Source organism: Equus quagga, chromosome 2 (genome assembly GCF_021613505.1).
Source record: "Equus quagga isolate Etosha38 chromosome 2, UCLA_HA_Equagga_1.0, whole genome shotgun sequence".
Classification (NCBI taxonomy): domain Eukaryota; kingdom Metazoa; phylum Chordata; class Mammalia; order Perissodactyla; family Equidae; genus Equus; species Equus quagga.
In genome coordinates this window covers 58,969,861-58,994,607 of record NC_060268.1, presented here as the reverse complement: position 1 = coordinate 58,994,607, position 24,747 = coordinate 58,969,861, and the positions used below count along the sequence as shown (strand labels likewise).

Genomic DNA, 24,747 nt, shown 5'->3' with positions numbered 1-24,747 from the left:
AGGATGGGAGGGAGGAGCTAGGGTTCAGGAGCCCAAGGCAGGGGGTGAGGGGCTTGAGGAGGACGAGGAGGCAGACAAAGGGATCCAGAGGCTTCTTAGAGCAGGGTCACCAGGCAAAGGCCCCCATGAATCAATCATCCCCAGGGAAGCAGAGCTGGGCCCCTGAGCCATCGCAGTCTCCTGGGCCTGTGTGTAAGTGCCAGACATCGTCCACCAACACCCATCCAACACCCAAAACCCACACACCCTCCCCCTCTCTTCCTCAGAACATAGTCTTTGGATTCAGGACCTCAATTCAACTCTCAGACTTCCCTGTGGAGGCCCAGGGAAGTGAATACAGGTCCTCTAAGTTCATACTTTCCCTCCCCCAAATGACCAGAGCCAATCAATGTGGGGGTTCTTCCCTAACAGAGCCAAAGTCAGAGCAAGGTGGGGACCCAGATAATGGGGATGGGACAGAGTTTTCGGGAGGGCAAGCCAGGGCCACAGAACCCTGACAGCAAGACCAATACCCTGCTGGGGACTGTGGTCAGGTCACCAGCCTCCCCAGGACTCCAGAGTTCTCTGCCATCACCTCCCTCCTTCCCACAGACCGTTAGAGATAGGACATTTACAGGTGCTTTGAGGAGTTTAAAGAGCATGTGAGGTGGGCCTTGGCTGGCCTCATCACCCTCCAGGGGCCACTCTGCCCCGGCCGTGCTCTACCAGTGGCTCTGCCCAGTGGATCTGAGTGGCGGGCGGAGTGGCCATCGGGCGCCTGAGTTCAGCAGGTGCTTTAACTACGCCTCGGAGAGCCACATCCATCCCCCAGAATGAGCCTGGCCAATAAAGGCATGAGTTTATGGGCTTCATAAACATTTTACTAGAGAAATCAAGGCCTCAATTACCCAATGGCCTCTTCCAACTGACAGCTTCTCTACTGGGGCCTCTGTGAAGCCTCCAGGCAGAAGTGAGATGGAAGCAGCCAAGCTCTGGCTGCCCCTGCCCCCGCTCACCCCCTCACCATTCAGGCTTTGCAAATTCTGTCTGTACTCACTTTTCCAGAGGGCTTGAGGCCCTACCACTAACTCTGAGCCTTAGCCTCTCTGAGGAGAGATGGCTACCCCCTTGGAGGAGATAGCCATGCTCCCTCCCTGCATCCCCCAGCCATGCTCTTCCATCACCTCTCAGCTCCCTTTTAACTCCACATCCTACTGTTTTCCCTCAACAATAGCTAGCAAGTATTTACTATTTGTCAAGGACTGTGCTAAGCCCTTTATAAATATATCTTTTTGAATCCCTATTGTGCTGCAGCTCTGGCGACATGAGCTATTATCCTCCCTATTTTATGTGAGAAAATAGAGGTTCTGAGAAATTAAGTAACTTGCCCAAGGTCACACAGCTAATAGTGGTGGTGTTGAGTTTTGAACCCAGTTCTGTCTACTAGATTCCAGAGTACTATTTACCATTAACCTCTTCACTCGTATGTAACAAGTACTTCCCCACCAGGAGCAGAAATCTTGCCATTGACGCCTTCTTTGCCATGCGATGACAGTCCTAGGATGTGATCACATGTGGGCCTTGTCAGTGTCCTCTGAGTCCATGTGGCCAAGAGGGGAGGGATCAGCAGGGATAAGGCTACGCTAGTGACGATGATGGAGAGGAAAGGTCAGCTCTCTGTGGGGCCGCAAGAGCGTGGAAGCAAGAGAGAGGCAGCTGGAGGTCTGATGCCTGGCCTGGGGTCTGGATCAGCGCTGTCCAATAGAATTTTCTGTGATGATGGAAGTTTCCTATTGGTGCTGTCCCATAATGGAACCAGTAGCCACTTGTAGCTGTGGAGCGCTTGAAAGGTGGCTAGTGAGTCAGAGGAACTGAATTTTTAAATTCTAATGTTCATTTAAATGACCACATGGCTAGTGGTTACCATACTGAACAGCACAGGGGTGCTCACTACAGCTGACAGGTGAAATCTGTGCAAAGTCCTCTGGTGATATGAGGCCCTGTGGGCCAGGAGCATCCCCAAGGGGCTCTGGCCACTTCTAGATGCCACACTATAAGGGGGCCTTGCCCACCCAGAGCTTGGCTAGAGGAAGGTCTCCAGGCTCGAGGGATCTGAACATCATTTCACATCACAAGTGACTGAAGGGTTAGGGTGTTTCACCTCAGAAGGTGTTTCTCAGGGAACGGCCCAGACCTCAGGTATTTAAAGGGCTGCTGTGTAAAGAACAAGACTGTTTGTGTCTTCCAGAACACTGTCCAGTGGAGATATAATGTGAGCCACCATGGGTAATTTTAAATTTTCTAGTAGTAAAAAAGAAACAGGTGAAGTTAATTTTAATAATAAATTTTATTTTACTTAATCTATCCAAAATATTATCATTCCAACATATAATCATTATTTTAAAATTATTAAGATTTTTGCAATTTTTGGAGTGTCTTTAAAATTCAAAATATTATCATTTTAACTTGTAATCAATATTTAAAATTATTACCATTATTAATTAAAATTATAAAATTTTCCAATTTTTTATGGTGGTAAAATACATATGAAATATACTGTCTTTATCATTTTTAAGTGTACAGTTCAGTGGCATTAAGTACATTTGTATTATTGTGCAACTATCACCACTATTCATCTCCAGAACTCTTTTCATCTTGCAAAAGTGGACTCTATTCCCATTAAACAACAACGCCCCATTTCCCCCACCCCCAGCCCTGGCAGCCACCATTCTTTCTGTCTCTGAATTTGACTACTCTAGGTACCTCATATAAGTGGAATCATACAGTATTTGTCTTTTTGTGACTGGCTTATTTCATTTAACATAATGTTCTCGAAGTTCATCTATGTTGTAGCATGTGTCTGAATTCCCTTCCTTTTTATGGCTGAATAATATTCCATTGTATGTATATAGCACATTTTGTTTATCCATTCATCTGTCCATGGACACTTGGGTTGCTTCCACCTTTTGGCTATTGTGAATAATGCAGTTATGAACATGAGTGTACAAATATCTATTTGAGACCCTGCTTTCAATTCTTTTGGGTATATACCCAGAAGTGGAATTGCTGGGTCATATGCTAATTCTATTTTTAATTTTTTGAGGGACTGCCATACTGTTTCCCACAGCAGCCATACCATTATACATTCCCACCAATATAAGTGTCAACACTTATCATCTCTTGTTTTTTGGTTTTGTTTTTGTTTTTTGATTGTAGCCGTGCTAATGGGTGTGAGGTGGTATCTCATTGTGGTTTTGATTCACATTTCCCAAATGCTTAATGTCTTTTTATTTTCTACTAAGTCTTTGAAAGTCAGTGTGTATTTTACACTCGCAGCCCATCTCAATTTGGACTGGCCACATTTCAAGTGCTTAATAGCTGGCTACCATATTGGAAAATGTGATTCTCAAGGGGGAAGTTGGGAGCAGTGGGTAGAAGCATGTAGGATTCAGGGACATCTCTAGTGTAAGGAAAAATGTTACAATCACTCGAGCTGCCTCAGGAGGGGCTGGGCATCCGGGGTGTCCCTGGTCCTTGGCAGGGATGGATACAAGGAAGGTACTGGCCTTGATGGCCTTCGGAAGTCTGTGGTTCGAGGTTGTTCCTCTTGAATGGCTGTGTGAGTGGGGACAGTCGGTGCCTCAGACCCCCAGTGCCGCTGGCTTCTGCAGAGGCTGTTTTGAACTCTCCATCCCAACAGGCCTACTGATCTTTTTGTCATCACACACCGGATGAGAGTCTGGCTGTAGCCAAGTGGTGGGAGGCTGGGCCTGGGGGACGCTGCCAGCTTCCTTCCCAGAACTCTGCCTTGACCCTTCGCTGCCACCCTGCGTCCCCCTGGAGTCTGTCTAATCAGATCCAGGCCTGACCTCGCCAGAGGTCCTGAACCAGGAGGAAAGCCCCCTCCCCTCCCTGAGCCCCTCTAGATCTGGCTCTCAGGAGACCCCTCCCCTCGGGTGATTTATAGGGGTGTCCAGGAGCCATTTCCTGCCTGTTTCTGCTCCCTTCCAGCCCGTGGATAGCTGGGCTCTCTCTCTGCCCCTGTCTTTCCCTATGGTGGGGCTGTACCCATGGTTGGAACAGGGAGGCTGGGCGATTCCTTCTCAGATTGCTTGGGGACAAAGGTGCTTTCTTCTTCCTTTCTCCACAACTGCCCCCACAGAGGCCTTTGTCCTCCTGTCGCTGTCTCTGGTCCTCACACTGGAAGGGCCTCCCAACCACTGCCCTTTACCCTATCTGATCACCCAGCTTGAAGTGAGGGACCCAAAACTGTCCCTACCTGAATATACAGGAAGGACAGGTGTTAGCAGGAGCATAAAAGCATCTACAGCCACAGGCCACAGTACCACTTTCCTGTCCACCAGCCACAGACACAATACCACCGACAATGGCCACAAACAGTGTCTCCAGCCACAACAGTCACTTGTGTACACCATCAGCAGCCACACAGTGGCCTCCAGGATGACTTGTTCAAGGCTCAGGGCACTCAGAGATCCAGCCTTTGGCCACACATGCCCATGCTTGCCCAGGGACCCTCACCCCAGAGGGACATGATGAGGGACAGCTTCCCCCTGGCTCTGTGGCCTGCTCGCACAAGCCAAGGCAAAACAGACTAGTAAACCAAACATGTCCCACCTAAGAGATGGGAGGAGGCCTAAGTGTCCCTGAGACACTTCCTTCTCTGACTTCCTAAAGAAAAAATGCTGCTACCTGTGAACTAGAAGTGCATGGAAGATTCTAAGAGACCCCAGCTAAGCTGAGCATGGAGAAGGGCCTGTTTATGAAGGTGGCAGGAGTCAGAGCTGGAAGCGCCCTGGAGAGTACCCTTTCACCCCTTCATTTATGAATGGGAGGACCAGGGCTCCAACACTGCCTGCCCAGGGGCTCATGGCAATCCCTTGGACACCTATGGGATAAGCAGGGCTGACCCAAGGGCTGGGTAGGAGTATGAGGAAGGGGAGGGAAGAAGGAGCCTCCGATGAAGGGGACCACACCCTCCTACTGCACCCACCCCCGGGGACCATGCCTGTGTAGGCAGCTGGGCTCGGAGGGGAGGGGTTGAGGAATGATCTCTGAGCTTCATTATCCTCCCTGCAACTCGCAACAGGACACCAACTCGCAGCCAGAGAGAAGAGGCGGGTCCCAGATGCGTTCCACTCTGGGGTCACCTGCCCTTGGAGAGTGAAAAACTCGCTTGAGAACTAAGGGACAGGACACCCCTGCAGAGGGCCTGGGGCATGGGACTTAATTTGGGCCTGGTAGAGCCACCACATGGGCCTGGGCCTCAGTTTCCCCTTCATGAAATGAATGGATTGGGTTTAGTGGCTTTCAAGCACTTTTAAAGGCAAAGCTATCCTTCAAATGAAATGTTTGGCAGAACTGCCATTAAGTAAAGCTGATAGAGAGGTGCTGTGAGGTGCTGCTCTGATGGGAGGGGAATGTGGAGCCCCAGGCAGGGAGGGGGCTCAGCTGCATGCAGGGGACCCAAGGGACCCCTTGGAGTCCTGCTGTGCGCTGTGAAGAGGGTCAGACTTGCTCCTTGCCTACCGCCCCTTCCTGCCTCAGCATCACATCCCGCTGCTGTTGGTGTCTAGTTTTGGGGGAGGAGGAGGGGCTTAGAGGTAGAGGCCAGGCTTACTCCATCCCCAGCCCCCTGATGAGAAGCAGCCCTTTCCCTGTATCTCTCCTCAGGCCAGCTCCCAGCTCTAGGTGCCTCCAGGGAGCCCAGGATGGGGGCTAGAAACACAAAAGGATTCAGTTCCTTAATGAGGAGGCATCTGTAGTCAGCAGAGCCATTAGTCCCCACCCCAGATCCCTGGGGGGCTTGGAGCTCCTCTCCAGCTGGAATGAGGAGGGGGCAGGCAGCTCCCCAGCTCCTGAATGGGGAAGGCCCCGGGTGCACAGACAGCTGACCCAGGAGCCTGGGTGCCCTCTCCACTCCCTGGGCCCATGTCCGGTCCTGCTTTCCTGGAGGTTGAGGCCTGGAGGCAGTAGAGGGGCCCCAGCAGTGCCTCGGCCCCCTCCCCCAAGGCCCTGGGCTGACCTGCAGGCCCTCGGCCAAACACAGCCTTTGGCCTGAGAGAGAGCAGGCTGACCTCATGGTGCTCCCTGGGGATCATCTCACCAAACCTGATTGGGGACACCAGCTGGGGCACTTGCCCCCACCTCCCACCCCGAGGGCCCTGAGGTACCCTTTGTAAAGGCTATACCTACATAGGGACATGCATGATTGATTACCTACACGGTTCCAGAATCACACATCAGCCACAGGAGCTGAGGGGTACAAACCCCATTCACATCCAGCCGTGGACACTCACACCACATACACGGAGACAGCCACATCCTCCTGGCAAACACAATCCACTCACATGTGCAAGGAGGCGCTCACACCTATCAGCCACACTCCCAGGAGGCCCTGAGAGAGGAGGAGGCAGGGCAGGGGATTTTTATGCATGTTTATATTTAATGAACCACATGCAAATGAGATGGAGAACACGCCACAAAAGAGTCAGCCCCCAGAGACTCTGGGAAGAAGGGCACAAAGGCTCGGCCTTTTGGGGCTGCCCTGGAGTCCAGAACAGGCCAGAGGATGAAGGGGACCTGAGACGGGGTGTGCCCACCCACACCAGGGAGCCAGGAGCAGGAGCCAGGACAAGCTCCAGTGTCTCTGCTGCTGTGGGGGGAGGGCTCCTTCTGGGAGGGGACGATTGTCCCAGTTGATGGAGTGCTGGAGGGGAGGGGCTGCCTGCCTGCCTGGACAGATGGCGAGCCGCCTTCCCGCACTTGAAGCAAAGTGGATTTTAATGAAATCGCAGCCCTGGTGCTGAAGCTGGCAGCCCGCATGGGAGGGGCCCCTTCCCTGGGTTTTACAGGTTGGGGTTTGGGGATGGGTGGGAATGAGGGTGGGCAGGAACACATAACCAGCCTAAAATGGGTGGGGGGTGGTGCACCACAGCCTCTCTGTGCTGGCCTCTGCAGAACAGAGTTCACGGTATTAGTTCGATCCCCAAAAGGTGGGGAGGGGGCCCCTGAATATTTATGACACATTGAAATGTAGATTGGTAGGTCTGACAGTCTTCTGAGAGGCTTGTCACCTTGGAGGGATACACCATCCTTGTGGGGTACATCGACAGGCTGCAGAAGAACTGGGGGTAGGAGGGTGATGAGAGGGGCAAAAAAAGCCACCGTGCGCTGGTACCCAGGGTCTAAAGACTGACATCCCTGCTGGGTGACATGACTTCTCCTCTCTGGGCTTCAGTTTCCTATTCTGTAAAATGTGCAACATAATACCTAGGCCTTGCATACCTTAGGGGGAGTTCATAAAAATAAATCCAAAAGCAGCTGGAAAAGGCAGGGGGCAGAGCTTTCTCTGACTGGCCTTTGTGGGTCGGCAGCCCAAGATTTCCTTTTTAGAGGTTCGTCATCCAATAACTTGTCTAGACCTTTCTCAAAGTGCCCCAGCCCAGCCTGTACCACCCCTTTGGGGGAGATGTTTCCCACGGGTGGAGACAGGGTAAAGCCTGATGTGTCCCCCAAGCTGTTGCCCTGCATCTGCCAGCTCCAGGAAGACCCCTGCCCTCAGCAAGTGAGCTCCAGGACACAGGCCTGTGAGCCCCACACCCCACCTCTCCCCTGCACCTCTACAGGGTGCCTTTCTTATGTACATTCTCCTTTCTTTCTCCAGCCATGTCGGACTTCCATGTGCATCCCCAGGCTGCTGTGGGCGAGGAGGGTGGTGTGGCCCGTTTCCAGTGCCAAATCCATGGGCTTCCCAAACCCCTGATCACATGGGAAAAGAACAGAGTCCCCATTGACACCGACAATGAGAGGTGAGCCTTGCGTGGGAAAGATGGAGGGAGGGCGGAGAGGCAGGCCCAGTGTCTGAGCCTTGGAGAACGACTGCCCGCAGCCCTGGGCGCGGAAGCCGGTGCCCACAGGCACCTGAGACAGTGGTGTTTCTGCACCTGTGTTAAGGCTGAGTATCCGTGTGGCTTGTCAGGCCCAGAGTCAACCCTCTGGGATGTGTCTGTGAGAAGGACTGTGTGTGATTGTTGTCAAGGCTGGAATTGCGGGTGCATCCACTTTTGAGGGTCCCGGTGTGTGTCTGATGACGATGGTGACATCCGGGCAGTGCCTGGGTATTGGGCTGTTTATGTGATGCTCAGTGTCCCTGTGGCCACTAGTGCCCGTAGCTATGCTAGTGGTCAACTGTGCCCCCCTCAACAGGTACACGTTGCTGCCCAAGGGCGTCCTGCAGATCACAGGACTTCGGGCTGAGGACAGCGGCGTCTTCTACTGTGTGGCCTCGAATATTGCCAGTGTCCGGGTCAGCCACGGGGCCAGGCTCACCGTGTCGGGTGAGGGTCCTTTGCCATGCTGGGTTCTTCCTGCAACCGTCCTCTTGACTTCTCCCCACCTTCAAATCAATCCCCCTTCAACTGACCCCTGGAGACTTGTCAGCCAAGTGTGTGCAGAGCACCGTCTAAGCACAAAGCTCTGTGCTCCTCGTGATGAGGGTTCAGAAGGAATCTGAAGCCCACTCTCTGGCTCAGTTCCACCTGGGGAAGCCCATCCCCGCTCATCCCGGGGGCTCTCCCACTGCTAGAGGCCCTGCAGGCCCCGGAGTGGACGGATGGGTGTAAGCGACAGCCTGGGGCCCCTGGCATCTTCTCTCTGCTTGGCGGACCTGGTTTCTGAGCTGGAGCTTGTTTCCCACCCTCTATGTCCTGGGTTATGGGTGGGGCGGGGTGGGAAGGGTCCCAGCTGAAGTGAAGAAACATGGCGTCTTCCTCCCAGGCTCGGGCTCCGGGGCCTACAAGGAGCCGACGATCCTCGTGGGGCCTGAGAACCTCACCCTGACGGTGCACCAGACCGCTGTGCTGGAGTGTGTCGCCACGGGCAACCCGCGCCCCATTGTGTCCTGGAGCCGCCTGGGTGAGCCTGGTCCCGCTGCCCCTGCCTCTCCCAGCCCTAACCCACCCCATGGGAGGGCCCGTCTCATCACCCAGCTCTGAGGAGGACTTTGAATCCTGTTTGTTCTCCCGGGGGGGTCTGTTTTCTCTGAAGCCTGGGGAGGGGCTGTTTCCCTCTCCTTGGCAGGACCCGGGAGGTCCGCCTGCCCGCTGCATTCTCCCTCCCCCTGCACAGATGGCTTAGCTCCCTGGTTACGTCGGTCCAGTCCTGGCCGTCCTGCACCAGCTCCCCCATCCATGCTCCCCTCACCCTCCAGAACCCCTCTGCTGCTCTCAGCACCCCTAGACTCTCTGCCCTCCCGTACCTCCCTGCGCTCTATACCCTGGCCACACTCCCCAGCTGTGCAATCCCAAACCCCTCAAAATCTCAGCCAGTTGTCAAACCCTCACTCTGGCCCCCCAGTCTCCAGCTTGGCCCCCTAAATCCGCCAGCCTAAATCCCTGGGCAGCTGAGGGAGAGAAATGAAAGGGTGCAGATGGGCCCACATTGTCTGAGCAGAAAGGTCACTGGGGGAAGGAGAGTCTGGAGGGGCTGGGGTGGGGTGGGCATTCACAAGGAGACTGCGCCACATTGTAGCAGCTGAGTGATCGGGGAAGGAGGGGGCAGCAGGCGGGATAATGGAGTAGATTTCACCACTTCAGGGACTGAATGGGGAGCTGTCTCCTTGCATTCTGACTGTGCTAATCTGATCCTGGGGTAGGGGGAGGACCCGGTCCCTGGGAGAGGCTGAGAAGAGTGGCCTCACCATTAGGAGGAGCCCATAGGCACTGCAAGGACCATCTGGTCCATCATTTCCCCAAGCGTGATCTGCAGGGGAAAAGAATGGCTTGGTGGTCTAACAAGTTTGGCAAACGGAGTCAACCAGGTCTCTGCTGCAGGACTTCTCAGAGCCTTTATATTAAGGGATACTGTGACTGTCCTGGAATGGAATGGATATTTGACTATGGAACTTTTTTCAAGAGAGATTAACCAGGCTGGGAAATGTCCATCTAATCCAAACCCCTCGCTTTCCTGATTGAGAAACTGAGGGGAAGGGACTTGAAGGTCGCCAGTGAGTCAGTGACAATGGTAGGATTAGGACCTGGGTCTCTGTTGCTAGGCGAGAGTTTTCCGTGCTGCTTCTGCCGCCTCCACAATGGCATGATGCTGCAGAGGGAGGGTGCAGAGTCAAAGGTTGGGGCTCCCTGGAAGATTGGTAGTACTGTCAACAGTCTGGAATGTTCCTGCACTTCCCTGCTTCCACATCTGTCTCCCTGGCCCTCCCTCATCCCCCTCCCCCTTCCTCCTCAGATGGCCGCCCCATTGGGGTGGAGGGCATCCAGGTGCTGGGCACGGGGAACCTCATCATCTCAGACGTGACCGTCCAGCACTCGGGCGTCTACGTCTGTGCGGCCAACAGGCCCGGCACCCGGGTGAGGAGAACCGCTCAGGGCCGGCTGGTGGTACAAGGTACGGACCTCCCACTCCCAGCAGAGGGAGGGAAAAGCCTCCCACACAGCCCCCTCCTCCTGCCCCATTCCTTGCCTCCTCAACATCCCTGACCAAGCCCCGTGTCCTGTGCTCACCCAGTTTCCTATCCCCGCCTGAATCCTGTCCCCTGCCCCTCCCCAGGCCCTCAGGCCAGGCCAGAGGTGGCAGCTCTCTTCTCTCTCCCCGATGCTGGTGTGTTGGGAATGGGAGGACATTCTTGGTCATCCAGCCCGTGAGTGTCCCTCCAGGTGCCACCGCCACTCCCTCGCCTCCCCCCGAGTTATTTCCACTTTCTAATCTCAGCTGGTTTCCCTGCCTGTGTCACTCACACGTGTCCCTCCCCCCACGTGCTGTCTTCATTCACACGAGTGGCACTGCCGTGCTCACACCTGCCTGTGCGCTCTCAGTGTGTTTGTCATTTCTCATGCTCACACCCCGGCTCCCGCCCCACATGCAGAGCTGGCCTCCACTCCCGTGGTGTGCAGGGCCTCTGCCGCTGAGCAGGTCGTTCTGTCCATCCTTCTGCCCTGGGCTCAACTGCCCGGATGCGCTGGGCTTGGTTTCCCATTCTCAGGGGTTTCTGTGGCTGTTCCCTCCCGGGGTGGGAGAGAGGGGAATTAGGAACTTAAATGCTGTTTGTTTAGCATTCCATGTACCGTTAATCTGCCCAAATGAAAGTGATGGAGCATTTCATTTCTTGGGTGTAATGGAGTCTTGAGGCCCGGGATTGGAGGAGAGTGGAATTGAATGTAGGGGTGAGGGGGCCTGTACTGAGGGCTCATCCATCTCCCTGCCTAGGAGGTGCAGCCAAACCTATTAGCACATTTATTTATTTAACAATTTCCTGAACAGGGAGCTCAGCTTGATTGCATTCGGATACAAATGTCAGTCTTTTAAATAGTTATTAAAATGGAGTCCTCTCTTGGGTCTGCCTCTCTGGGGTGAAGGAGGTGTGGCCTGCCACCATCTCCCGGAGCCTGGGCCTGGGTGGAGGGTGAGCCCCCATCGGAGGATTCTGCCAGAGGTGGACGTGTGTCCCCAGCAGACCTCCGGCCCCATCCCCTCTTCTGCTTTCCTCATCCCTTCGCTCACAGCTGTCTCGTCCCTCTCCAGCTGACCCTCATGACTCCTCATGCTTCTCTGTGCCCCCCACCCCAGCCCCAGCAGAGTTTGTCCAGCACCCCCAGTCCATCTCCAGGCCAGCCGGGACCACAGCCATGTTCACCTGCCAAGCCCAGGGTGAGCCGCCGCCTCACGTCACGTGGTTGAAGAATGGACAGGTGCTGGGGCCAGGAGGCCACGTGAGGCTCAAAAATAACAACAGGCACGTGTGGTGTGTGCTGGGCTGAGGCCTAGGAAGAGGCGGGAAAGGGGGCCTGGAAGGAGTGGCTTGGGCAGGCCGTGCACCTCCCGCCAGGGAACAGCACGAAATTGGGAGTCTGGAGACTTGGGTTTGAGTCCTGGGTCTGCCCCTAAACTTGCTGAGAGACCTCAGACAAGTCGTTTGTCTTCTGGAGGGGCTCAGTTTCTCCATCTCTCAACTGGGGAGATCTGGCTGACCTCGAAGGATGCTCTGAGAGGAGGAGGGGATCTGAGGCTCTCCCTCCCCCTGCAGCACCCTGACCATTTCTGGAATCGGCCCTGAAGATGAGGCCATCTACCAGTGCGTGGCCGAGAACAGTGCTGGCTCCTCACAGGCCAGTGCCAGGCTGACCGTGCTGTGGGCTGAGGGGCTGCCCGGGCCCCCTCTCAATGTGCGGGCGGTCTCCGTGTCATCCACTGAGGTCCGTGTGTCCTGGAACGAGCCCCTGGTCAACACCAAGGAGATCATCGGCTATGTCCTGCACATCAGGAAGGCCGCCGGTGGGTGGGGGCTGGGAGGGCAAGGCTGGCTCTGCAGCCTCTTCCCCCTCCACTGTTTCTCATCCCTGTCCATCCTGCAAGACCTGACCCAAGACCTTCCATTCTTTCTCCCCCCTGCACCCTGACTGCCCTCATTTCACCAATGCCGGTAGGACTCCTTCAGGCCCCTTACACGCCTCTGCCCTACCCCTTGCCTCCCCAGACCCCCCAGAGCTGGAGTATCAGGAAGCAGTTAGCAAGAGCACCTTTCAGCACCTGGTGAGCGACCTTGAGCCCTCCACTGCCTACAGCTTCTACATCAAGGCCTACACACCAAGGGGAGCCAGCTCAGCCTCCACCCCCACGCTGGCCAGCACCCTAGGAGAAGGTGAGGCCTGGGTGTGCAACACAAAACTGCAGATACTCGGGGTATTGGAGCAGACCCGCCATGCACACTTGTTCAGGTTGTGCACTGCACAGGGTGCCTGGCCCTGAGGCTCAGTGGGGGCTGGGTCTACCTGGAGGAAGGGGTGTCCTTTTCTAATTTGTGTAAAGGTGCTGTTGGAGCGAGCAGAGGTCATGGGTCAGAGGCCAGAGAGCTGTCGGGCTCCTGGGGTTCTGGGTCACAGATGGAAGGTGGAAGGTAGAGAGAGCTGTGAGTGCTCACATCTTGGCCTCCTTCTCTGCCTGCAGCCCCCGCCCCACCCCCGTTGTCCGTGCGGGTCCTCGGCAGCTCCTCCCTGCAGCTGCTGTGGGAGCCCTGGCCCCGGCTGGCCCAGCACGAGGGTGGCTTCAAGCTGTTTTACCGCCCAGCAAGCAAGGCCTCCTTCACCGGTCCCATCCTGCTGCCCGGGACCGTCTCCTCCTACAACCTCAGCCGGCTCGGTGAGGCAGGCGCAGCTGGGCTTGGGGAGCTGGGCAGGGGCGCAGAGGTCACCACTATTTCCCCACTTGGACAGAGCCACCCGGCGGGGGCTGGGACAGTGGCTGAGCCACCCTGCCTTTTCCCCAGACCCCACTGCAGTGTACGAGGTGAAGCTGCTTGCCTACAACCAGCATGGGGACGGCAACGCCACAGTCCGCTTCGTGTCCTTGAGGGGAGCCTCTGAGAGGACAGGTGAGGGTTGTGGATGAGGCGTGGAACTCAAGACTGGCTTGGGAAGGGAGGCCCGGGGCTGAGGGAAGAGGGGCGCAGGGATGAGGGAAGCTAGGAGGGTGGAGTAGTGCCTGCAGCCCTCAAGACCATAGGCTTAGACCTGAGTTCAAAGTTTGGCTGTGATCGCTTCTCAGCCTTTTGGCTACGATCAAGTGCAAAGTGTGGCTGTGCAACATTCTAGCTGTGTGACCTTGGGCAAGTTACATAACCTCTCTAAGCCCCAGTTTTCGCCTCTATAAAACAGGGATACTAATACCTACTTTATAGAGCTGTGGCGAGGATGAAATGGTCCGTGTAAAGTGTTATTCCCAGTATCTGATGCAATGTTAGTGCTCAATAACTGGTAAAAAGAATCAAAAAGTTTGGGGTGGGGTCCCATAGGCAAGGGCAAAGGGTATATGGACTTGGGGGTGGGAGCAGCTGAGGGAGAAGGAGCCCCCAAAGGCTGGGTGTCTGGGGGTGCTTCAGGCCAGGAGAGCCCCCGCCCCGAACCTATCCCTAACCCCCACCCCAGCCCTGAGCCCGCCATGTGACTGCCGCAAGGAGGAAGCCACCAACCAGACATCCACCACAGGCATCGTCATTGGCATCCACATCGGGGTCACCTGCATCATCTTCTGTGTCCTCTTCCTTCTGTTCGGCCAAAGGGGCAGGTGGGTCCTGGGCCGGGGAGGGGCTGGGCTGGCCCGGGGTGGGAGGGGCCTGGAGAAGAAGCTGCTGCAGGGGAAGGAGAGTTTGGGGCTCCTTGCATGTCCTTTTGTTCTTGCTCCCTCCCACATCCTTCCCCTAACTCTTGGCTCACCCCTCAGGGTCCTCTTGTGTAAGGATGTGGAAAACCAGCTCTCCCCTCCTCAGGGCCCTCGGAGCCAGAGGGACCCTGGCATCCTGGCACTGAATGGGGCAGGACGGGCAGAGCGGGGCCGGCTGGGCCGAGACGAGAAGCGTGTGGACGTGAAGGAGCTAGAGCAGTTGTTCCCCCTGGCTGGGGCAGTGGGACAGGCAGACCCCAGACCTAACCCCAGACCCACGGTGAGTGCCCTCACCTTGAGCAAACCTCCTCCTCCACGCTCTCACCACCTCCCAGTTCTGCCCTCTCTGTACATTGGTCGCAGGCCTTGGTCATCAGCCTTTCCCAACGCACAAAACTTAGGGCTGGTGTTTCTCTCTGTGCCCCTGAATGAGGCAGGAAGGCCTGGTGACCCTAAGCCTTGAGTGGGGTTGGATCCAGAGCCTGACCCTCTGGCTGGGGGTTCCTGGGCTCTGGCCTTCACGCTGACACCTGTGTGACCAGTCCTTTCCCCAGCAGGATCCTGCAGCCCCTGGCCTGTGTGAGGAAACCCAGTTCTCCATGCTGCCGCTTCAGGGGTTCGGCCTCCTGGAGGAGATGACGTCAGAGGCCAAGGCTCCCTGTGCGGGCTCTGCGGCTGTCCCGCTACCCCAGGATGCAGGCCCCGGCCTCCCTAGTGATGGACAGGTTGCCTGGCCTTCCATGGCACCAGTTGCCCAGCCAGCTCTCTCTGGACAGTAGACAGTGTCTGGCAGGCTCCAGTGGGGGGCAACCCCCCATTCTCAGGTCAAAGGCAAGATTTCTCCTGTCACGTGGGATTTGGATGGGGGCTTCCCAGCATTTCTGTCCTGACTGCCCCTCAGGTTGTCAAGACCTAAAGTAGTCTCAGCGGGAACCCCCCCAAGGACCTGGAGGGGACGCTGCAGGAGTCCCTGCTTTGGGCTAATGCCCCCTCACCTCTGCCTGGCACCCACGTGACTCGGAACTGAACTAATGTTTCCCTTCAAAAAAGAGAGAGAGAGAAGAGAGAGAAAGGTGAATTAGACTCCAAAAATACGCCCCTGCTGTAGCCGGGCCCTGACATGGTCATTCTCCGCCGACCTTGTTTTCTCAGGATGGATTGCTGCTGTTTTGGCTCTCAGCACCTACCTCAGCCGGAATGAATGTCCTTAGGGGCGGGGCCGAGGCCTCAGTCCCCCACCCCTGCAGAGCCCCCAATGCACTCCTACCTCAAGCCCGTTTAGGGGCCCTCCCTCTCCCTCCCCACATTATTGTCCAGAGTTTAAAAAAAAAAAAAAAAGGAAAAAAAAGCACTTCCCCGTTTCCAGGTGTGAAAGAAACCGTCTACCTCAAGGCTCGCTGGCTCTCCGGGCCGTGCTGTGTCACTGGACCCTCCCTCCTGGCTCCTCCTGCCCAAAGCACCCCCCCATCTCTCCCCCAGAGAGGAGGCCGGAGGCTAAATTACCAAGGGTGGGCCTCTCGGGGCCTACAGAAATAAAGATGAAATTGGTCAAAGAAAATGTGAGAAAAAGCCAAAAATGAGGAAATATAAATATATGAAATATAAATCATTGCTCCAAACTAGCTGCCTGCCAGCACACTGCCGGTCCTCTGTCCTGTCTTATTGTCTCGACTGTTCATTCCCATTTTGACCCTCTCAGCCAACTCGTCCTTGATTAGGATCCCGAGGACCCTCTCTCTGCCTGGGCCTCGGGGGGTGGGCGTCCCCCCCAGCCTGCCTCCTGTCGCTCCCAGACACGGAGGCCCTGGAGCGGGCTGGCCCCTGGAATGTACTGTGTGAGTGACGGGTGTGTGCGTGCATCAGGGGCGGGGGGTGGTCCCCAGCAGAGGCGCCCCTGCCCTCTGTCCCATGGGACACAGCCAGCTTGACCCACCTCCCGGACAGTGGAATGACCACTGTCAGCGGATGCGGCCGGAAGCTATTTTTATACAAGGTGTGTTTAAGGATTCATGTTCTTGTGACTTCTTGTTTCTCTTTCTGTTGTGTTGTTTTTTTGGAATACTTAGTTAAAGAAGAAAAAAAAAAAAAAACCAAGGAAACAAATGCTTATTTTTGGTTACACTCAGAAACATTTTTTTAAATATCAGAAAGAATACTTTTTTTTTTTTAAAGGAAAAAAAAGATGTGTATTCCTGAAGTATAAGATTAGACCACAAAGTCCCGGACCCCCAACCCTCTAGGGACCCCCACCCCAAACTTTAGTTCATTAGCTGAAGAAGGTAGACTGTGGTGTTTTCCTGGAAGACTGGAGTCGTGTCCGTGTGGACTCAGTGAAGGGCAGGTCGTTCCTTCTCCCAAATGCAGGGCCCATGCCGGGGGCCCCTCAAACCTCCTGGGCAGTGCCCCCTCGGTCCCCGCAGCGGCTTCTCTGCACCCCACTTCATCCTGGAACCCCTTCTCCTGTGGGAAGGGTGGGTCTGGGGGAGGAGAAGGTGGGGGGCCACCTGGCTTAACTTGACCCGACTTTTGTCACACTCTACTCATTTTGACTGAATAAAAGTCCTGTTGCCAAAGTGAACCTCGAGTCTTTTGATGGCTGCGTCAGGCCCTGGGGAAGGGGTGGGAGTGCAGGGGGCCAGGCAGACCCTCACAGGGTCAGAGCCCAGAAGGACAACAGCAGACCCTTATGTACCACTTACAGGCACCATGCGTGCGGGGTCTTCTCCACAGGTGGGGAGGTTCCTGGGTCCTCATGACCACCCTGGGAGGTAGACATTCTATCTATCATTATCTCCATTTTACAGATGACGAAACCAAGAAAGGCTAAGAGAAATGAAGGAAATGTCCAAAATCTCACACAGTTTGCATCCAGGCCAGGTGGCCCAGTCCCAGGGTCGGCATTCCAACCACTGCTCCTCCAGCCACTGCTCCGTGCCTCCTTCAGACCAGTCCTTCAGCTCTGTTGTGACTGTCCGCAAGCCTGGGGCTGGGCAGGGCTATGTGCCTTTCATGCATTGTCTCGAGGAAGGACTTTTTTCCTCCCCATCCTAAAGTTGAGGAAACTGGGGGTCTGACCTAGCGACTCTTTCCAGGGCACACAGCCAGAACTCCTGGCCAGGCCTCTCCATTCCTCCCTGTCCTCGCCTTAGTCCAGGCTCCTGAAGCCAGGTGTCTGGGGCTGCCAAGGCTTAGGATCAGCCAAGAGAAACTTGGCTTAAAGGTGGTTGTACTGACAAAGATCTGGAGATCTTAGCGAGCCTCAAGCTTAGTTAGAGGCAATGGTGTGATGGGACTACTTAGAATGTCAGTGTCCCCTCTGCTGCTGGAAGGGACAGCCAGGGCTCACCCCTGGGAGGCCCGGCTGGTCTGGAGGGCCAGGTTCTGTAACCAGAGACACCTTTTGAGAGGAACAAACCAGGATAGTGGTTTGCAAGCAGAGTTCTCCGGCTGTGGCTAGGGGTGTGGGGGGTTCCACTCTCCTTGCCCACCCTCACCCAGAGCAGCTCCACTTTTCTCTCTCTGATGTTGGACTCTTCCTGAGATTTCACTTGAAAACAGGGTTCTGCTCCTAAAAGAAGGTTTGAAAGCCTCTGATCTGGCCCTTCTGGAAGAGGCCTGCAGGGATGGTTGGGGCCAAGGTCAGGCCAGAAACAGTGATGGTGCTGTGGATGCTGAACTGAGAAGAGAAGCCTGAGGCCGTCATGGTACCTGTCCTGCGTCTCTAGGGAAGTGGTTGATTTGCCCCGATTTTCCCAGAGGAAAGAACTGAGCCCAAATAGAGATATAATATATCATCTTTCTTTACAGAGAACTTCGCAGCACAGAAATTCCTCAACAACTCCAGCCATCCAAGGGCTGTCTGGGGGCAGGTGGATTTGCCATCCGTTAAGTGGACCCTGCAGGGGGTGAGAGGGTAGGTCAGGACCTCCAGGGCCCCTGTCTCCTCCAAGAGTCCAAGATGCTGGTACCTTCCCCAGGGAGGATACCACCTAATATGACCCATGAAGATGTATGCAAATTGCACACAAATTCCATGCAAATAGAGGCAGGGCCTATTCTAACAAAGTCCTGAGCCGGCTACAGCAGAGGGAGAAGCAGAGTTCCAGTTACGGAGTTTAGCAGAAATAGGTGGCAAAGCTGAGTGGCCTGGCTGGAGTCTGGGTCCTGGAATCTCAAATAGTCTAGAGGCCTCTGGCTAAAGACACCCCTCCCACACACCCACACCTCCACACCCCCACTGACACACTATCTTTGGGTAGAAAGCAGCAGCAGCCAGGGCTTGCAGTCTGCTCCAACCGTCTGACGCTCTGCACAAACCACCTCACGACTGAGGGGTTGGAAGTAAGACTTCTTTTGCTCAGGAATCTGCAGTCTGGGCTGGGCTCAGCAGGACAGCTGTGTCCACTCCACTCGGCATCAGCTGGGGCAGCTTGAAGCCTAGAGGCTGGGATCATCTGATGGCTTGCTGGCTCACGTTGATGCCGGCTTCGTGCCCCAATACCCACATGCAGCCTCTCTGTGTGGCCTGGGCTTCCTCACAGCATGGTGGCTGCCTTCCAAGGACAAGCTCCTGAGAGAGAGAGCCGGGTGGAAATTGCATCATCATTTCGAACCTAGCCCTGGACATCACACAGTGTCACTTCTGCCATCTTCTTTCTATTCGTTAGAAGCAAGTCACCAAACCTGGCCAGCTTCCAGGGCAGGGAATTCAATTCCACTTTTGGATGGGAGTAGAGTTGAAGTTGTGGATGTGTTCTAAAGCTATCACAGGACCACTCCAGAGGGACAGGTGGAGAACGAGCTGGAAACCTGGGTGAGCAGGAAAGCCCCCCCTAAAAGCCCTGGGGGTGTGATGGGGGCGAGGACCCAGCCTGAAGGGGCTGCTGCTGGGGCCGCAGGAGGATGGGGGGCTGCCGCCTCCCACGCCAGGCCCTGTCTGTGGGTCTCATCCTATCATTAGTGAAGATCAGTCTGAGGTCCAGTCCTGAGGCTCCAGGGAGGGGGGACCAGGCCTCTGTGAACACCCGGAGAGGGGCTTCTCCACTGCCTGCTCCCCCTCCTCGTGCAGTGAGGAGTGAGGGCCAAGGGCAGCGGGCACAAGCCTGAGACCCCCCACCACCTAGGCTGGAAGGGATCACTGACCCCTCGTGAGACAGACAGGCGACTGAGAGCCCATGAGGGCAGGAGCTGCTCAAGGTCACAGGGAAGTTAGAGGCAGAGCCAGGGCTGACGCCCAGGACAGCCACATGGGGCCCTTTCCAATGAACCCAGCCAGGCCACAGTCAGACTCTTGGAACTGGGCTGAACTCCAGAGAGCAGAGGGGAGGGAGAGGGACCAGAATGAGAGTGGGAGTGTGAGTGTGGTGGGCAGGTGGGCTATTACCTGGAGACTGGGGGTGGGGCAGTGAGAGGAGTCAACTTGCTCAAGACAGGGGGGATCTGGGTTGGAAATAGGAAATAGGGGAGTGGGAACAACCAAGGATGGGGGTCTGTCCTAAACTCTGGGTTCAGGTTAGAGTTAGGGAGGAGGACATCTAGACCCATGCCCCTCCCACAAAGAGGTATTACCGGGACTGATTCCGGAGCTCTGTCACTCCACTGGGCTCTCACGGAGCCCTCTGGGGCAGGGAGGAAGGGGGAGAGGAGAGGCTGAGAGAAGCGCCCAGGGAGGAACTGCTGACCATGGAGGGAAGTGCCTTGCTCCTTGGACTCAAGAGAGATGTACGTAGGACTTGGAGCTCCCAAGGACACCGATGGCCTGTTGCTCACCCTGTGCCCTGTGCCCACTGCCCTGGCCATCACTCTGAAATGCCCACAGTCTGGCCCGACCCTGCCCCTCACAGTTTCTTCTCACCTCTGTGCCTCTTTCTCCAGAGCTTTCTCACCAGCTCTCTCCCCCAAATGCCCTTGACATCCTGTGCTGCTAGGTCCCTGCATTTGTCTCCTTGCCTCATACTCTGGCTCCCCACTGGATGAACTTGTGTCCCCAGCACCCACTTAGTAACTGTTTGTTGAAAGAAGGCATGCAGGAACAGGATGTCCAACTGGAATGCTGGGGACACTGTTGTGAAGCTACAAATAAAAAACCCTTGGACCAAGCCCTGGCTAGTATGGTATTGTCTTGGGCTAAGCAATGGAAGAAAGCATGCAGTCATCTCTCTTGTGGCCACCAAGTCCCCAGCTATTAGGGCTGAGACCAGGATGGGGAGAACCAGGGTCCTGGAGGAGTGGGGAACGGTGAGGATTTCCCTTCCATGCCCCTCTCAGGTGCCATCTCATGGAGGACCTTCTCCAACTCCAGCTGGTGGCTCAGCTGGCCACATACCTCAACCCTTTGCCATCTGGGAGCTAGCCCAGAGCTCCCACCCTGTTGGTGAGAGTGATGAGTTCTGTCTCCTAGAGGGAAGCATGGTGTCCTCTGGAGCTGAGAAAGTGGTGGCCCTGGTCCACAGTGTGGACATTAGAGTCTTACTGAGGTGCTTTGAAGCCCAAGGTCTGCCATTTCCTAGTCGTGTGACTGTGAGCAAGTGATTAACTTCCTTAGGCCTCAGTTTCCTCACCTGTAAAATAGGAATAATGTGCCCCTACCTCAAAGGGTTGTTGACCCAGCTGGCTTCTTTGCAGAAATCGATAAGCTGATCCTAAAATTCATATGGAAAATGCAAGGGACTCTGAATAGCAAAAGAATCTGGAGAACAAAGAACAACGTTGGAGGACTCACACTTCCTGATTTCAAAACACTACAAAGCTACAGTAATGAAGACACTGTGGCAGTGGCATAAGGATAGATACATAGATCAGTGGGATAGAACTGAGAGTCCAGAAATAAACCCTCACATTTGTGGTCAGTTGATTTTCAACAAGGATCCCAAGATCAATCATAAGGGAAGAAGAGACTTTCAACAAATGGTGCTGAGACAACTGGATATGCACATGAAAAAGAATGAATCTGGACCCCCCTCCTCACACCATGTAAAAAAATTAACTCAAGGGGCCACTCCAGTGGCACAGCAGTTAAGTTCACACATTCTGCTTTGTCAGCCTGGAGTTCGCCAGTTTGGATCCCGGGTGTGGGCCTACACACTGCTCATCAAGCCATGCTGTGGTAGGCATCCCACATATAAAGTAGAGGAAGATGGACACAGATGTTAGCTCAGGGCCAGTCTTCCTCAGCAAAAAGAGGAGGATTGGTAGCAGATGTTAGCTCAGGGCTATTCTTCCTCAAAAGAAACAAAACAAAAATTAACTCAAAATGGGTCAAAAACCTAAATGTAAAAGCTAAAACATAGAAGAAAACATAGACATGCATTTTTGTGACCTTGGATCAGGCAACAATTTCTTTGATATGACACCAAAAGCATAAGCAATAGAAGGAAAAAAATAGACAAACTGAACATCATCAAAATTCAAAGCTTTTTAGCTTCAAATGACATCATCAAGAAAATGCCAAGACAACCACAGAATGGGCGAAAATACATGCAAATCATATCTCTGATACGGGACTTGTATCCAGAATATATAAAGAACTCTTACAATTCAATAAGAACGACTCAATAATAAAAAGACAAGGAACCCAATTAAAAAATGGGCAAAGGATCTGAATAGACATCTCTCCAAAGAAGACATACAACTGGCCAATAAGCACATGGAAGAAATAAAAACTAAAACCACAGTGAGATGCCACCTTACTCCCACTAGGATGGCTAGAATCAAAAAGTCAGATAATATTAAGTATTGTTGAGGATGTGGAGAAACTGGAACCCTCACACACTGCTGGTGGGAATGTGGAGCTGCACAGCTGCTGTGAAGAACACCCTGTCAGTTCCTCACAAGCCTGGACATATAGTTACTATATGATCTAGCAGTTCCATTCCTAGGCGTATACACAAGTAAAATGAAAACATGTTCACACAAAAACTTGAACACCAATGTTCATAGCTGCATTACCCATAATAGAAAAAAAGTGGAAAAACCCAAAAAGTCCATCAGCTGATGAGTAGATAAACAAAATGTGGTATATCCATAGAATAGGATATCATTTATCAGGATAATGGATGAACGCTGAAAATATTATGCTAAGTGAAAGAAGCCAGTTCCAAAGGTCCACATATTGTATGATTCCATTTATATGAAATGTCCAGAATAGGCAAATCTGTAGAGACAGAAAGTAGGCTGGTGGTTGCCTAGGGCTGGGGGTTGGAGGGGAATGAGGAGTGACTGTTAACGGGCACAGGGTTTCTTTTTGGGATGATGACAATGTTCTAAAATTGACTTTGGTGATGGTTGCACAGCCCTGTGGATATACTAAGAACTACTGAATTGCACATCTTAATGGGTGAATTGTATGGTATGCAGATTACATCTTGGTAAGGCTGTGATTTAAAACAAAGTTGCTGAGAGGACTCGATGAGTTCATAATAAGTGACGTGCTCCGTTGAAGTGTCCAAACCATCCCATTGTTACAGGCAGAGAAACTGGGGTAGGCAGTTCAAAGTGACCCAAAGTGGAGGGTGGGGGCGGGATAAAGAAGAAAGCGAGCTGGAAGCGACCTCTGCACCTGGCCTGGCCTCCCTGGAGAGGAGGGAGCCTCTCGATGCAGCCTCCCAGCCTAGAAGCTCTAGCTCCTGCGAGAAGGGTTGTGACTGGAGGGTTTTGCTGCCACCCTGTGGAATCAGCAAGAATTACAGATATGGGGATTAAGGCCTCATCCCTACCCACCTCTGAGTGAAGCTAGAAGTTAAGACGTGCTCAGCTCCATACAGGAGAGAGACAGACACAGCCCTCAATGAGCTGAAAGTATAGGCTTGAATAAAAATAATGGCAATTTGTCCAAATACGTCCTTGGATGGGTACCAGCAACGAGATGGGGAAACAGAAGAAAATGGGATCCATTGAAGTCTGAGATTAAGAAGGCTTTGAAGAGGAGTGGAGAAGGGGAAAGGGAATCCAAGGCCAAAGGCACAGCATGGGCAAATGCTTGGAGGTGTGAAAGTGCATGGTGAGACCACTGAACAGCCAGGAGGCTGTCATTTGCTGCATGGGGCCTGACACTTAGTAGATGCTCGAAAGATGTGTATAAGTGAATGATTACCAGGTTTCCAGAGCACACGCTTTTTGCATGGTTGATATGTCTGGAGAAAGCCTTACATGACTTTCTAGGTGTAAAAGGAACCAGTGAGAGGGTCAAATAGTCTGTAGCTTCCTCAAGGAAGGGGAAAGAGCCCCTATGGATTCCTTAGGGCCCCAGTGATGATGATAGTTCAGTCATTACCTCTTGTGGTGTTTTATAGAGCACCTCCACATTACCTCATCTGAGTCTTCTCCCTGCCTTCTAGTGGGCAGGGCCGGACTTACTCTCATCCTCCTGTTGAACAGATGAGAAAACCGAAGCCCAGAGAAGTGACATGGTGGAGCTGGCCTCCTCGTGCTAAGCCCATGCTGTCTGCTGACTCGTTGTCTGTGTATGGAGGAGAAGAGGGCAGGAGGACTTGGGGAGGGGAGGTCTAAATTGGCTGAGAATTTCTTTTTGAATATTGAGGAAAGACCCAGGAATGTCAGACCCTGGAGTAGAAGGTTGGGCATGTCCTAAAATGCAGGTTGGATCAGGAACCTGTCATACCTCCCCACTGCTCCCAGAGCAGTCCAATGCCTTTAGCCCGGCATTCAAGGCCCCTCACAAGAGGCAGCATAGGCCAGTGGTTAAGAGCATAGGCTCAGGTTTGTAATCCCCGCTGAACCACCGTCTGGCTGTAAGGGACCTAGTGGATGTCCCTTAACTTCTGATGCCATCGTTTCTTCCTCTATGAACTATGGATAAGGATGGCACCTACCTCAGAGGTTGTTGTGAGCAGTAAACAAGTCAGTTATGTAAAGTACTTAGGACTTTGGTTGCTAGTATTTTATTTATTTTTTTCTTAGGAAGATTGGCCTTGAGCTAACATCTGTGCCAATCTTCCTCTACTTTGTATGCCATCACAGCATGGCTTGATGAATGGTGTGTAGGTCTGCGCCTGGGATCTGAACCATGAACCTAGGTTGCCCAAGCGGAAGGCAAACTTAATCACTATGCCACCGGGTTGGCCCCCTCTTGCTTGCTATTATTACTATTAATCAAAGCAGAACCTAACCTTTTACTTCTGTCATCATCTCCAATCTTCCAACTTGGGATTCTGGCTTCTCCGGAACATACCATGCACAGTGGTGCCTCCAGGCCCTTCTGCACACTGTTGCATCAGCCTGGAATAATACTCCTCCACCGTCCCTTCTTTCCAGATCCTTCCAAACATTGCCTCCTCCTGATGTCTTCCCCGGTCCTCTCCAGCTAGAACTGCTTCCCTGGCCTTTGCCCTTCCTCTGCACCTGGCTTAACCTTCTCTTACAGAACTATTTCCTTCTGCAGCATAATACGCACAAGACGTACGCCTGTCGTCCCTGCTTGGAGTGGGGTGTGAGTTTCCTAGGGACAGCCATGGCATCTTCTCTCTTTATGGCCCGCCAAGCGCTGCCATGAGGAGCTCTGAATACTCGATAAATGTTTGCAGAAAGAAAGCAAGAGAGCAGGAGAAAGAAGATGGAGGG

General features: G+C 53.8%; 1 protein-coding gene across 1 annotated transcript in view; it reads left to right on the top strand.

Moving 5' to 3' along the window:
* The window catches only part of IGDCC3 (immunoglobulin superfamily DCC subclass member 3), a 39,998-nt gene extending 24,584 nt beyond the window's left edge, over positions 1–15,414 (top strand). Inside the window, exons 3-14 of the mRNA XM_046655097.1 lie at positions 7,664–7,808; positions 8,206–8,336; positions 8,776–8,913; positions 10,243–10,401; positions 11,581–11,746; positions 12,038–12,285; positions 12,488–12,652; positions 12,958–13,149; positions 13,277–13,381; positions 13,935–14,073; positions 14,230–14,449; positions 14,724–15,414. Of these exons, the coding sequence (XP_046511053.1) occupies positions 7,664–7,808; positions 8,206–8,336; positions 8,776–8,913; positions 10,243–10,401; positions 11,581–11,746; positions 12,038–12,285; positions 12,488–12,652; positions 12,958–13,149; positions 13,277–13,381; positions 13,935–14,073; positions 14,230–14,449; positions 14,724–14,948 (2,033 nt within the window). The 3' untranslated portion in view covers positions 14,949–15,414. The remainder of the gene's footprint in view (positions 1–7,663; positions 7,809–8,205; positions 8,337–8,775; positions 8,914–10,242; positions 10,402–11,580; positions 11,747–12,037; positions 12,286–12,487; positions 12,653–12,957; positions 13,150–13,276; positions 13,382–13,934; positions 14,074–14,229; positions 14,450–14,723) is intronic.
* The last annotated feature ends 9,333 nt before the right edge of the window (positions 15,415–24,747 follow it).